At 45.2% G+C, this 13631-nt stretch overlaps 1 protein-coding gene across 5 annotated transcripts in view; it reads left to right on the top strand.

The window, feature by feature from the left end:
• Window positions 1-13631, top strand: part of celsr1a (cadherin EGF LAG seven-pass G-type receptor 1a) — a 432565-nt gene that overhangs the window by 220561 nt on the left and 198373 nt on the right. For all 5 annotated transcript variants that reach the window (XM_072471478.1, XM_072471479.1, XM_072471481.1 and 2 more), the window contains exon 4: window positions 3547-3769. In XM_072471478.1, coding sequence (XP_072327579.1) covers window positions 3547-3769 — 223 coding nt within the window. The remainder of the gene's footprint in view (window positions 1-3546; window positions 3770-13631) is intronic.

Raw genomic sequence — 13631 nt, forward strand, 5'->3', positions numbered from 1 at the left:
AAAGATTGGGCATTTGCTGAAGTTGTAATGCACCAGTAAGCATGCATCTTATCATTCTACATTCTAGTGTAGGAGGGTGGCACGGTGGCGCAGTGGTTAGCACCGCTGCCTGCACCACTGAGGACCCGGGTTCAATCCCAGCCCCGGGTCACTGTCCGTGTGGAGTTTGTGCATTCTCCCCGTGTCTGCGTGGGTTTCACCCCGATAACCCAAAGATGTGCAGGTTAGGTGGATTGGAAAAAAATAATTAGATGCTCTAAATTTATTTTAAAACATCATTCTAGTGTAGGAGGGGAGAGATGACCCACCATACACAACCAGCAGAATTGCTCTCTCAACTTTTGACACAACAGATGGACTTTATTTAAGAAAACGATTGCAGCTTATATTTATACATATAGAATTTATGTGGTAATATTGAATTGCACCTTTATTGTTTAAACGCTGGGTTTGCATTTTGCCAATTATGTTTTGACAATATGCTTGAATTTGGGTTTCTCTTGAATTTTATTCAATTCCAATTCTATTGAGTGCCTCAATTATCCTATTTGCAATATTTTCTCTCTCTGCAGATGCCATGCCCTAAGAGGCTTTGGCGACCATCAACCTCCAAGTGTTGGTGCATGGTATCCTTGGCAAGGTACTGCAGCGGTTTGCCATCATCGTCTGCAGGTTCCAGCTGAGGACGCTCCCAATGTTATCGCCTGCCATAGGCATATTGGAAGGATTAGCTGGTTGCTGATCAACCTGTTTGGCCATATTATGAATGCACCTTCAATGGCCATCAAGTCCTGGAGTGGGACTTGAACCCGGAACTTTTGGTTCAGAGGTAGGACTGCTACCTCTGTGCCAAAAGACCCCCACCCTATTTTCTGCCTCAGTTTTCTTGCTGGTGATATATGAAGAATGTGCATTGCGGCCTCATTGAACACATTGAGTTGGATACCTATAATTAATGCATTTTCTACAAGAGTAGAAAGGTCCCTGGTGGCTTGAGGAATTAATCTTTTATATATACAATTTCGTCAATATCTATATCTTAAAGATTGTATTTTTCTGAAGTCTGTTTCAAAAAACGTGTACTTGTGCTCACCTGAAAATAATGATACATGTGGATGGCTCTTGCAGCTACCAACAAAATTCTGAAAACCTAATGAATTCTTTTTACAAGTGACTGTGAGGTCGCTTGTGAGCATCAACTTTGTTGGTATTAGACCAGGTGTTATTGAGTAATATTGTTTTTACCGTTAGCCATGTACAAGCCAGCAAATGTCCAATGTGTGCAGAATTAACAAGTCACTGCATGAAAACAGGGCAACTTTCAGAGGGCTCATCAACATGGAAATGTTACCAATTTTCCATTGAGTATCTGAGGGCTGGAGGCTTTACGTCTTTATTTGGTTGGCTGCACATTATTAAAGAGACATTTTGCATTGGGAATCATCAGGTTAACAGGCGCGGTGCATGGTCTCCTGATTATCCCAGAGGCACGGGTTATCTGTCCTTGAAACACACTGTCACCAAAACTGCTTGATCTAGTTTGAAAGGTATGTTTTTTTATGTAAGCTTTTGCTTGCAAAAAAGAATGGTGTCTTGTGATGCTAATTCCCGCCATTGCTAATTGTTGAGTCTGGAACTTGTATTTATGGTCACATCGACATCTGTGTTTATGGTCACCCTGAGGAAAGATGAACACAATGCAATAAAAATCATGCTTAATTTTGTTGCAACTGAAACTTAACTCTGCTTAAGCGTGACGATGTGTCACGGCATCTCCAGTTTCCTTGCTGTGTGGCACATGTTTGACACATCCATAAAGAAGGGTGGAAACAAAGGAGAAACAAATAAGTACATTTATCTGTGCAAATTCCAGTGGATTTACTACATTTGTGGGTGTTCCGTGAATGTCAGAGTTACAGTTTTATGATTACAAAAATGTATTGACTGAGTTTTCCATGCTCCATGAATCAGCTCATGTCAAGTTTCTACATTTTTTCCAATGTTGAGTTTGCATGAATTCATTTTTTTCACAAGCCACTTAGGCAATGAAATGGAAACCTTTGTTGGCTCACAAGTGAAAACCGCTGGATTAGAGTTAATTTAAGAAACTGAAAAGACCTCTCCTTCTTCTTTAGAGAATAGCCTAATCTCCCTTTTGGAGAGAGATGACGGTCTGTGTGTGCCAAATGATTTCCAAACATGAAAGACAGTGGTGAAGTGTCAGGGCACTTTAAAATGAAGACCCTAATTGATAGTATCTGTGACAGCGATACTAATTGGAATGTGACAGCTGGTATCAGGCCTAATTAAATGCAGACAACCACAGTTTAGCCTGTTTTTTTTCCTCTACCCCCCCTCCCCGAAGCAGTCGGTCAAGTTTCTAACAAAGACCATTCATTTAAACAATTCACAAAAACAAAGTTCAGACACCATGAACAACAGTGGTAATGATATCATAAGCCTTTCTTCACCCCCAAAAGCTGATGAAGAGGTTATAAAGAACTAGTGTCACTTGTTGGCAAATCCCCAACTACTCTGTCACTGCTGAGGTGCAAGTAATCTCAATCCCAAATTTTGGTCGATGCTCCCGTTTTCAAGAGAAGAGTTGTTTCCACCGGTAAAAATTGATCAAACAAAGGGTTTATATTCTTACTTTTAGCAGCAGATGTACAGTGATTTAAACCAGAAATTGAGCACTCTTAAGATTATTTGCCGGAAGTTAAAATCACTGACACAAGGCAGAAGGAAGCCCATAATACTAGTTCTAGCTCTTCAGCATCCTTTACAATTAATCCCACACTTCCTAACTCTACCTATAAACCTGCAACTTATTTCTCCCTCGAGTATTCACCAAATTCTCTTTTAAAAGTTATATTGAAGCTGCTTCTACCAGCCTTTCAGGCAATCCACTTTGAATCAACTTGGTGAGAGTCCTCGACAGAAGTAGATTCAGAAGGTGCACATATTAAACCAGCACTTCCCAGTGGTTCAGCTGGTACTCTTATCCCACTGTCTCATGTTGGGCAAAAATGTTTTTTGAATGATCTGGTATTTTAACAAAACTTAAATTTAGACTCAAGAACCTGTCTCTCTATATATGTATGTACTACATCTGACAATAATAATTTCTTGTAACTGTTGAATCAAATAGAAAAAAATAGCTGGAAGCCATAACTTCATAGCTGTCAATGCGACCAGTTCTAGCTGAGTTGAAATGAAAAATATCCTTGTTGAACTGATACAACAGTAACTACAGAAGGGGCAGTTGGTGTGACAGCACAGCACTCTATATTGAGTAGTTGGTCCATTTACTAATAAATCGTAGTGGTCGCAACACCGGGGGGAATCTTGGGCCAGCAACATACTGATCAACTTTGTCTTTAAATAGAGGCGTTGATACTTCAGGAACTGCAATGATATGATGTAAGTAAGACAACATAAAAACAAACAACTGCCCAGTTGCCCTTCTCAGTGATGATGATAAATCATATATATATTTTAGGGATGATGATGAATCATATATACGTATTCTCTCCTGTGTTTTAGGTGACCATTGTGAAGTCAGCAGCAGATCAGGCCGGTGTGCACCTGGAGTCTGCAAGAATGGAGGAACCTGCATTAATCTACTCGTTGGCGGTTTCAAATGTGAATGCCCATCTGGCGAGTATGAGAGGCCATACTGTGAAATGACTACACGTAGCTTTCCTCCCCAGTCCTTTGTGACTTTCAAGGGCCTACGGCAGCGCTTCCATTTCACTGTCTCCCTCATGTGAGTATAAATGACTAAAGGCAAATCCATGCAATTCAAATTCTTAAGGAAAGAGCAAAGCTGAGGATTGAATGTCAATCTCGAACTGGAGTGGAATGTTGGTGCCTAGACTGAAAATAAATTGGACCTTGGTTTATTGTCCAAAATTTTTTTAAAATAAATTTAGAGTACCCAATTCATTTTTTCCAATTAAGGGGCAATTTAGCGTGGCCAATCCACCTATCCTGCAAATATTTGGGTTGTGGGGGCGAAACCCACGCAAACACCGGGAGAATGTGCAAACTCCACACGGACAGTGACCCAGTGCCGGGATCGAACTTGGGACCTCGGTGCCGTGAGACAGCAAGGCTAACCACTGCGCCACCATGCTGCCCTATTATCCAAAATTGACAAAGTTAATGACAAGGTGACTTTCCCAATTGCAAGGCAGAACTGTAGGACATAAGTACAGACTTGAGGGGGGCGATTTTCAGCCCGTCAGAGAGAACAGCAACACAGGATGTGAAATCCGGAGAGAATCGGCAAACGTGATTCTCTCCGGAGAGATCGCATTTTCCGATGTTTCCTTCCCCTTGCCAGTACTTCACCAGGTTCACGCGCACAAAGGGTAGGAACCTCGTTTAAATGGATTATCATGAATTTAAAGATGACCCCTCCTCGATAAATATCACGTCGGCAAGGTTTGCAACAGATTTATTAAATGCGATTCAGTCGAGGGGATCCTTCCAGGGATGAAAAGGTAAGTATAGCCCCGGCCTGGGGGGGACGGGGGACGGGGGGGGTACTTGCTGCCGATTCTTCTACTGTGCTTTTTTGGGGGGAGGGGTGGCACGCCAGCGCTATCAGGCCCCATCCTGCCAGAGTGACGGTGTAAACCATGGCCACTTTTTTTTTCCAATTGGCTCAAGCTCTGGAGATAAAACTAGTCTGTGCAATTGGAGAATTACGTGCCACGTTTTCAGCCTGAGCCTGCCACTTTGAGAAAATATGGTAAGATTCCACCCTGAATAACTGTTAAATATGTCTGGAAACTGGATGTTTCTTTCCTCACAGCGTTGTAGCTATTTAAAAAGGAATCCTGACAAAATAAACCATTGGGTATGTATCTGTCTAGGAATGGGTTTGGAGATTAGGGATGATTTAATGCTCTCGGTCTCGGTGCTGTCAGAATGATGACTAAGCAATCGTGGAATATCAGGATGAATTGTGTGATTTTTAATTCAGAAATCATTAAATTCTGGAGGTTTGTTTGATTTCCTTTGCGTTGAGGAGAAATATTTGTGTTTTATCTTGTCCAATTTTGTAGTTGTACTGTGAATGGAGCCAACACACCAGAGTCTGCAAGTTCTGTAACATAGCTCACATTTGCCCATGCTGAAATATATTTGCCCACTCATTTAGTCTATCAATGTCTGTTTGTAATTTTATGCTCCAGTTATACTGATTACAATTCTGTCTATCATTGTCTCATTGGCAATACTGGACAAGTGGTTTTCTGTTCCATTGTTATTGAATACAGTGCAGTCCGGGTACAGTTCCGGGCAGGACACATTCTACCAATGAGAGTACTTGTCCGTTATTCCTCGTCCCTCTACCCTCACTATCTTTCCACTCAGATAATTTCCTAACCAAGTCAATAATTTGCCACCAATTCCATGAACCTCAATTTTGGTGAACAGTCTCTTATTTTTAAAAAATAAATTTAGAGTAACCGATTTTTTTTTTCCAATTGAGGGGCAATTTAGCGTAGCCAATCCACCTAACCTGCACATCTTTGGGTTGTGGGGGTGAAACCCACGCAGACATGGGGAGAATGTGTAAACTCCACAGGGACAGTGACCCAGGGCCGGGATTCGAACCTGGGCCCTCAGCGCCGCAGTCCCAGTGCTATTCACTGCGCCACATGCCACTCCGTGAACAGTCTCTTATGATGAACTTTGTCAAATGCCTTCTGGAAGTCCATAAATAACACCCACACACACACAAACTTCCCCCGTCCACAACTTCAGCCACCTCTTCAAAAAATTCATTCAGTTTCACCAGACATGGCCCACTTTTTACAACCCCGTGTCGGCTCTCTCTCCTCATATGACATTATTCAAGATATTTTGTCTCGTTTCCTTAATTAAAGACTCTTCGTAGTTTCCAAGCAATGGAAGCAAAACTAACTGCTCTATAATTCCATGGTTTCCCCCTCACATTCCTTAATAGTAGTGCAGAATGTGAAATTTTCCAATCTAAAGAAACAGTTCCTGAAATGAGAAAATATTGACTGATTATAGTCGAGATGTCTGCAGATTTCTCACTTCCTTTGTTTAAAAAACTAGGATGGAAGTGATCTGGCCCTGGGAATTGTCACTATGTAGTTTGTCGTTTGATTTTTCATTAATGTTATTTTGTTTGCATTAATTTTGGTGAGCTCCTGGGGAGCACAGTGGTGCAGTGGTTAGCACTGCTGCCTCACGGCGCTGAGGACGCGGGTTCGATCCCGGCCCTGGGTCACTGTCTGTGTGGAATTTGTACATTCTCCCCGTGTCTGCATGGGTTTCACCCCCACAATCCAAAGATGTGCAGTGTAGGTGGATTGGCCGTGCTAAATTGCCCCTTAATTGGGGAAAATAATAATTGGGTACTCTAAATTTTAAAAATCCTGTCATTTGGATGTCCGGCATACTGACGACCAGTTCCTCTACTATAAATACCAATGCAAAGTGATTATACATCATGTCTGCTATTTCCTTCAATTCATTGACCATATCACATTGTCGCTTTTCAAGGGGCCCATTTTACTCATTCACCGTCTTTTTCCTGAACCTGTCAGTCACTGGATGTCGGTGCCGCTGGCTCGGGCAGCATTTAATGCCCATCCCTAACTGTCCTTTAGAAGGTGGTGGTGAGCTGCCGCCTTCTTGAACCCCTGCAGTCCATGTGATGTTGGTGCACCCACAATACGGTTGGGGAGGGTGTTCCAGTATTTTGACCCAGCGACAGTGAAGGAATGGTGATATTGTTCGAAGCCGGGAAGGTGTGTAGAATGGAGGGGAACTTGCAGGTGGTGTGTTCCCATGCATGTACTGACGTTGCGGGGTAGCGGTCTCTAGTTTGTATGGTAATTTTGAAGGAGCGCTAATGAATTGCTGCAGTACATCTCATATATAGTAAGCACTGCTGCCATTGCGTTGGTGGAGGGAGTGAATGCTTAAGGTGTGGAAGATCTGCCAGGCAAGTGGGTTGATTTGTCCTGGATGGTTCAAAGCTTCATGAGTGTTGTTGGAGCTGCACATCCAGGCAAGCGGAGATATTCCATCCCATTCCTGACTTGTGCGTTGTGAATGGTGGACAGGCTTTGGGGAGTCAGGAGATGAGTTATTTGCTGCAGAATTCCCAGCTTCTGATCTGCTCTTGTAGCCACAATATTTATCTGGCTAGTCCAGTTCAATTACTGGTCAATGGTAATTCCCAGGATGTTGATAGTGGGAGATTCAGCAATGGTAATGCTATTGAAAGTCATGGGGAGATGGTTTGATTTTCTATTGATGGAGATGGCCATTGCCTGGCACCTGTGTGGGATGAATGTTATTTGCCACTTACAAGTCCAAGCATGAATGTTTAAAAAATTATATATTTTTATTCTCCTCGTTTTTCACATTTTCATCATATTTACAACAACAAATAATTAGCAATAACAACAAATACAGTTGCAATCCCATAGCCAACAATCCCCTTATCCCACTCACCCTCAAACAGCTCCCAACATTTTGAATACAAAACACCAATGAAAAAGAATCATCAATGGGCAGCGCGGTGGTGCAGTGGTTAGCACTGCTGCCTCACGGTGCTGAGGTCCCAGGTTTGATCCCGGCTCTGGGTCACTGTTCGTGTGGAGTTTGTACATTCTCTCCCCGTGTTTGCGTGGGTTTCGCCCCCACAACCCAAAGATATGCAGGGTAGGTGGATCGGCCGTGCTAAATTGCCCCTTAATTGGAAAAAGTGAATTGGGTACTCTAAATTTAAAAGGAAAAAGAAAAAGAATCATCAATAACTTACACATTCCAAACCCCCCGGCCTAATGTTCGATGTCATCCAATTTATGAAAATACATGATGAACAAGGCACATGAGTTGTAGGATCCTTCCTTCCTCCCCCTCAACTCGAACTTTATACTTTCTCGAAGGTTAAGAATTCCAGCAGGTCCCCCTGCCACAAAGAGGCACAGAGCGGAGATGCCGACCATCACCCCAACAGAATCCGCCTTCGGGCGATTAGCAAGGTGAAGGTTAAGACATCTGCCTCCGCACCCACTTCCAACCCAGGCCGATCCGGCACCCTGAATATGACTTCATGGGGTCCTGATTCAAGTCTCACATGCACCACCTTTCAGATTCACTAAAGACCTTTCTCCAATATCCCTCCAGTTTTGTGCAGGACCTAAACATATGAGCATGATTTGCAGCCCCCCCACCCCCCCCCCCCACAGCGTTCACAAACATCCTCCACCCCCTAAAAAGTCGGCTCATCCTCGCCCTTGTGAGGTGCGCCCTATACACCACCTTCTCAAACCTGAATGTTGTCCAGGTCTTACCGTAGATAGACACGGACTCTTTAAGCACCCGAGGAGAAAAGATTAGCGCTAAACATTGTGCAGTCATCAGCGAACATCCCCGCTTCTGACCTTATGATGACTTTCATTGATGAAGTAGCTGGGGATGGTTGGGCCTAGGAAACTACCCTGAAGAACTCCTGCAGTGATGTGCTAGGACTGAGATGATTGACCTCGAATATCCACAGCCATCTTGCTTTGTGCCAGGTATTACTCCCATGTGGGAGTGTTACTGCGGCATGTGGCGCAGTGGTTAGCACTGGGACTACGGCGCTGAGGACCCGGGTACGAATCCCGGCCCTGTGTCACTTTCCGTGTGGAGTTTGCACATTCTCCCCATGTCTGCATGGGTCTCACCCCCACAACCCAAAAGATGTGCAGGTTAGGTTGATTGGCCATCCTAAATTGCCCCTTAATTGGAAAAAATAAATAAATGGTACTCTAAATTTATAACAAAAAAGAAAAATAACGGTATTACTCCCAACTAGTGGAGAATTATCCCCCTGATTCCTACTGACTTCAGTTTTGCTCCTTGATGCTCTTTTCAGTCAATTGCTGCCTTGATGTCAAGGGCCATTGCCCTCAACTCACCTCTTGATTTCAGACCTTTTGTCCATGTTTGGACCAAGGCTGTAATGAGATCAGGAGTTGAAGGCGCTGGCGGAGCCCAAACCGAGGATCGATGAGCAAATGATTGCTGAGTAAGTGCCAGTTGATAGCAATGTCAATGACACATTCCATCACTTTGACGATGATCAAGGTACATTGATGGGGCACTGTTTGGTTGGGTTGGATTTGTCCTGCTTTTTGTGGACAGGACATACTTGGGCAATTTTCCACCACATTTTTCAGCAGACACCAGTATTGTAACTGTACTGGAACAGCTTCACTAGGGACATGGTAAGTTCTGGAGCATGGGTCTTCAGTACTATTGCTGGAATCTCTCGCAAAGTAGAGACTGTTTATTTTCATTGACCTTTGGTATTTTGATCTGTTTCCATTAGCTAACTTGCAGTGTCTTTTACACTTGGGAATGACACAAAGAGGCTGCAAAGGGACATGGGAAGATTAGTTGAATGAGCAATATAACAGGCTAGCTATAATAAAATATGAAGAAGTGTGAAGTTAACTGATTTGGAAAGAATATTTTTAAATAGTAAAGAGTACTGGGAAACATTGGCACTCAGAAGCAACTGTGTGTCCTTGTACATAAACCCTAGAAATTAGCAGGAAAATATGTTAGGCAATTAGGAAAGCAAATGTTATGTTAGTCTTTCTCAAAAACTCATTGAAGTATCCCAGTAAAGAAGTACATAGGAAGATGGGACTTTGGAGCAGGAGTATGCGACTTGGCCCTTTGAGCCGGCTCCGACATTCAATAAGATCATGGCTGATCTGACTACGGTCTCAATTTCACTTTTCTGACTGCCCCAATTACCTTTGACCAAAGATCTCTCTGCCTAACTCTGTCTTGGATGAGTCCAATGACCCAGCCTCCTCTGCTTTCTGGGGACTGAAAGTCCTCCGAGAAAAGAATTCTTCTCACCTCAGCCTTAAAAGTCTCCGTCTTTTTCTTAAATGTCCCCTAGTAATAGTCTCCCCCACAAGCAGAAATATCCTCCTGGTATTCACTCTCCGGATCTTATATATTTTAGTAAGGTCACCCTTCTTTCTTCCAAACTCCAGCGGATGCAGGCCCAATCTGTGAAATATTTATTCAGTGGACAATCCCTCCTTCTCAGGAATGATAATTATAATCTCAGAGGGCTTTGATGAATGTACCTTTAGGACAAAGCAGTCTGAGTCTTCTTGCCAATGATGATTGCAGGCGGTACGGAGGCACAGTGGTTAGCCCGGCAGCCTCAATTCCGACCTTGGGTGACCGTGTGGAGTTTGCACATTTTCTCCATGTCTGCGTGGGTTTCCTACCACAGTCCAAAGATGTTCACGTTGGGTGGATTGGCCGTGCTAAATTGCCCCATAGGGTGGTGTTGCAGGAATTGGGCAGGGGATTGGGCCGAGGTAGGGGTAATCTTTCAAAGGGTCGGTGTAGACTGATGAGCCAAATGGCCTCCTTCCGCACTATAGGGGTTCAATGATGCTGTAAATATATATTTATCTTGGAGGGAGTGCAGCAAAAGTTCTCCAGATTGATTCCTCTTAACAAAAAAAATTTTTTTTTTTAGAGTATCCAATTCATTTTTTCCAATTAAGGGGCAATTTAGCGTGGCCAATCCACCTATCCTACACATCTTTAGGGTTGTGGGGGCGAAGCCCACGCAAACACGGGGAGAATGTGCAAACTCCACACGGACAGTGACCCAGAGCCGGGATCGAACCTGGGACCTCGGTGCCGTGAGGCAACCGTGCTAACCACTTGCACCACCGTGCTGCCCCTCCAGATTGATTTCTGGGATGAGGGATTGTGTAGACAAAGCCAGTATTCCCTAGAATTGTAAAAGATTGAGAGGTGATTGCAATGAAACATACATAATTCTTAAGGGACTTGATAGAGTCGATTCTGGGACGATATTTCTCTAGGCTGTGGCGTCTGGAACTAGGGGCCACAGGCGAAAGAGGGGATCAGCCAATTGGGACTGAGATACAGAGACGTTTCTTCACTCAAACCATTGTGGATCTTCAGAATTCTCTACCCAGAAGACTATGGATGCTCAATGATTGAGTGTATTCAAGACAGAGAACGATAGATTGGACACACAGGGAATTGAAGGATATGTGAGTAATTCGGAAGGTGCAGTTGAGCTAAAAGATCGGCCATTCTCACATTGATGGCAGAGCAGGCTCGTGGGGCCAAATGGCCTATTCCTAATGCTATTATCTCACTAACCTCCTCGTGCTCTTCCGCAGCCTTCAGTGTTCGACACACTTCCAGTTCTCGCTTTTTAAAAAAAAAAACATATTTTATTACAAACTTGTATCAAAGCAGGTTACAGCAAGTAAACACCCTGGGAAACATACTTCCCAACAATCAACTATACTGTCTGTACAGGTTTTTCTCCTTTTTCACCACCCCTCTCTCCATCACCCACCCCCCTGCAACAAATAGCTCCTCAAACAGGGTCACAAACATCCCCCACCTTTTCTCAAACTCCCCCACTGAGCCCTTAACTCATACTTTATCTTCTCTAACCGCAAGAAGTCGTACAGGTGACCCAACCATGCAGCTATCTCCGGTGGCGATGCCGACCGCCACTCCAGCAAAATTCGTCGCCGTGCAATCAGAGAGGTGAAGGCCACGGCATCGGCCTTCCTCCTCTCCCTGAGCTCCGGCTTCTCTGAAACCCCAAATATCGCCACCAAAGGGTCCGGGTCCACTCCCTCCTCCGCTACCCTGGCGAAGACCGCGAACATTCCTGCCCAGAATCTTCCCAACTTTTTGCAACCCCAAAACATGAACACATGATTCGCTGGCCCCTGCCCACACCTCTCACACGCATCTGCTACCCCCTGGAAGAACTCATTCTCGTCCAAGTCATATGCACCCTGTGCACCACCTTAAACTGTATCAGGCTCATCCTTGAACAAGAGGAGGTCCCGTTTACCCTTTTGCAGTGCCTCACTCCATACTCCCCAATTGATCTCCATTCCCAACTCCGCTTCCCATTTCTCCTTAAACTTCACCTCCCTGCTCCCCCAGCCACTTGTACATAGCCCCAATTTTTCCCTCCCCATCCACATCCGGAAGCAGATTTGCTCCAGCAGGGTGTAGCCCGGCAACCGAGGGAACCCCTTCCAGACTTTTTGTAGGTTCTTATTTATCTTTCAGGCTCTCCCGATTCTACCCCTTCTCCTCCTCACACCTTCCAAAGACCCTAACCTGCAGATACCTGAACTCACTACCCCTCGGCAGCTCTACCCTCTCCCTGAGCTCCTCCAGACTGCCAAACCCTTCCTCCAAATACAAATCCCTCACTTTGACCAGCCCCATGTCTCTCCACCTCCTGTATACACTATCCATGCCCCCCACACCCCGTACCACAGGCTCAAACCCATGATTCTCGCACAGCGGCGTTAGTCCCGACATCCCTTCCACCCTAAAATGCCTCCTCAGCTGATTCCATATCTTCACTGTGGACTGCACCACTGGGCTCCCTGAATACCTACTCGGAGCCATTGGCAATACTGCCATCACCATAGCCCTCAAACTAGACCCCTTACAAGATTCCTCCTCCATCCTAACCCACTCTACCCCTTCTCCTTCCCACCACCGTCGCACCTTGTCCACATTCGCCGCCCAATAATAATGAAGCAAGTTCGGCAACGGCAACTGCCCCTTCTGCCTCTGTACCAGCCCTCCTACCCACCCTTGGCACCTTCCCCATCCATACCAAGTCCGAGATGGTCGTGTCCACTTTCCGAAAAAAGGCCTTTGGTATAAAGATAGGGAGAGCCTGAAAGATAAGCAAGAACCTCGGCAGAATATTCATTTTCACCACTTGGGCCCTCCCCGCCCACGTTGAGTGTAGTGTACCTCATCTCCTAAGATCCTCCCTGTCCTCATCCACCAGCTTCGTTAAATTACACTTATGGAGCCCCGTCCATTCCCTCGCTACCTGAATCCCCAAATACCTAAACCTAACCCTCGCTACCGTAAATGGCATCCCCCTAAATTAGCCCGCTGTACCAGCTCATTCGCCGGGAATACCTCGATTTACCCTTCATTCAGCTTGTACCCTGGGAACCCGCCAAACCTCCCCAGCAGGCCCATGATCCGAACCATACAGCAAGAGGTCATCGGCATCGAGCGACACCCAATGCTTCCTCTATCCCCTCATTATCCCCTACCACTCTGCCGACCCCCTGAGAGACATCGCCAATGGCTCTATGGCCAGCGCAAACAGCAGCGGCGACAGCGGGCACCCCTGCCTCGTACCCCTGTGTAAGTCAAAGCTTTGTGAGCTCAGAGAATTCATCCTCACCCTCGCTCTTGGCGCCACATCCAGCAACCGCACCCATGCCTCAAATCTCGGCCAAATCCAAACCTTCCCAAAACTACGGACAAGTACTGCCACCACCCAATCAAATGGCTTCTCCGCGTCCATGACCACCACCAACTCCGGTCCCAGTGCCCCCGACCGATTAATCACCACATTCAGCAGCCGTCTTATATTACTCGCAAGCTCCTACCCTTCACAAAGCCTTTTTGATCATCTGCAACCACCCCCGGGACACAGTCCTCCATCCTCCCCGCCAACAACTTAGCCAATACTTTCACATCCATGTTCTATAGTGATATGGGTC

Source organism: Scyliorhinus torazame, chromosome 13 (assembly GCF_047496885.1).
Source record: "Scyliorhinus torazame isolate Kashiwa2021f chromosome 13, sScyTor2.1, whole genome shotgun sequence".
NCBI classification, from domain to species: domain Eukaryota; kingdom Metazoa; phylum Chordata; class Chondrichthyes; order Carcharhiniformes; family Scyliorhinidae; genus Scyliorhinus; species Scyliorhinus torazame.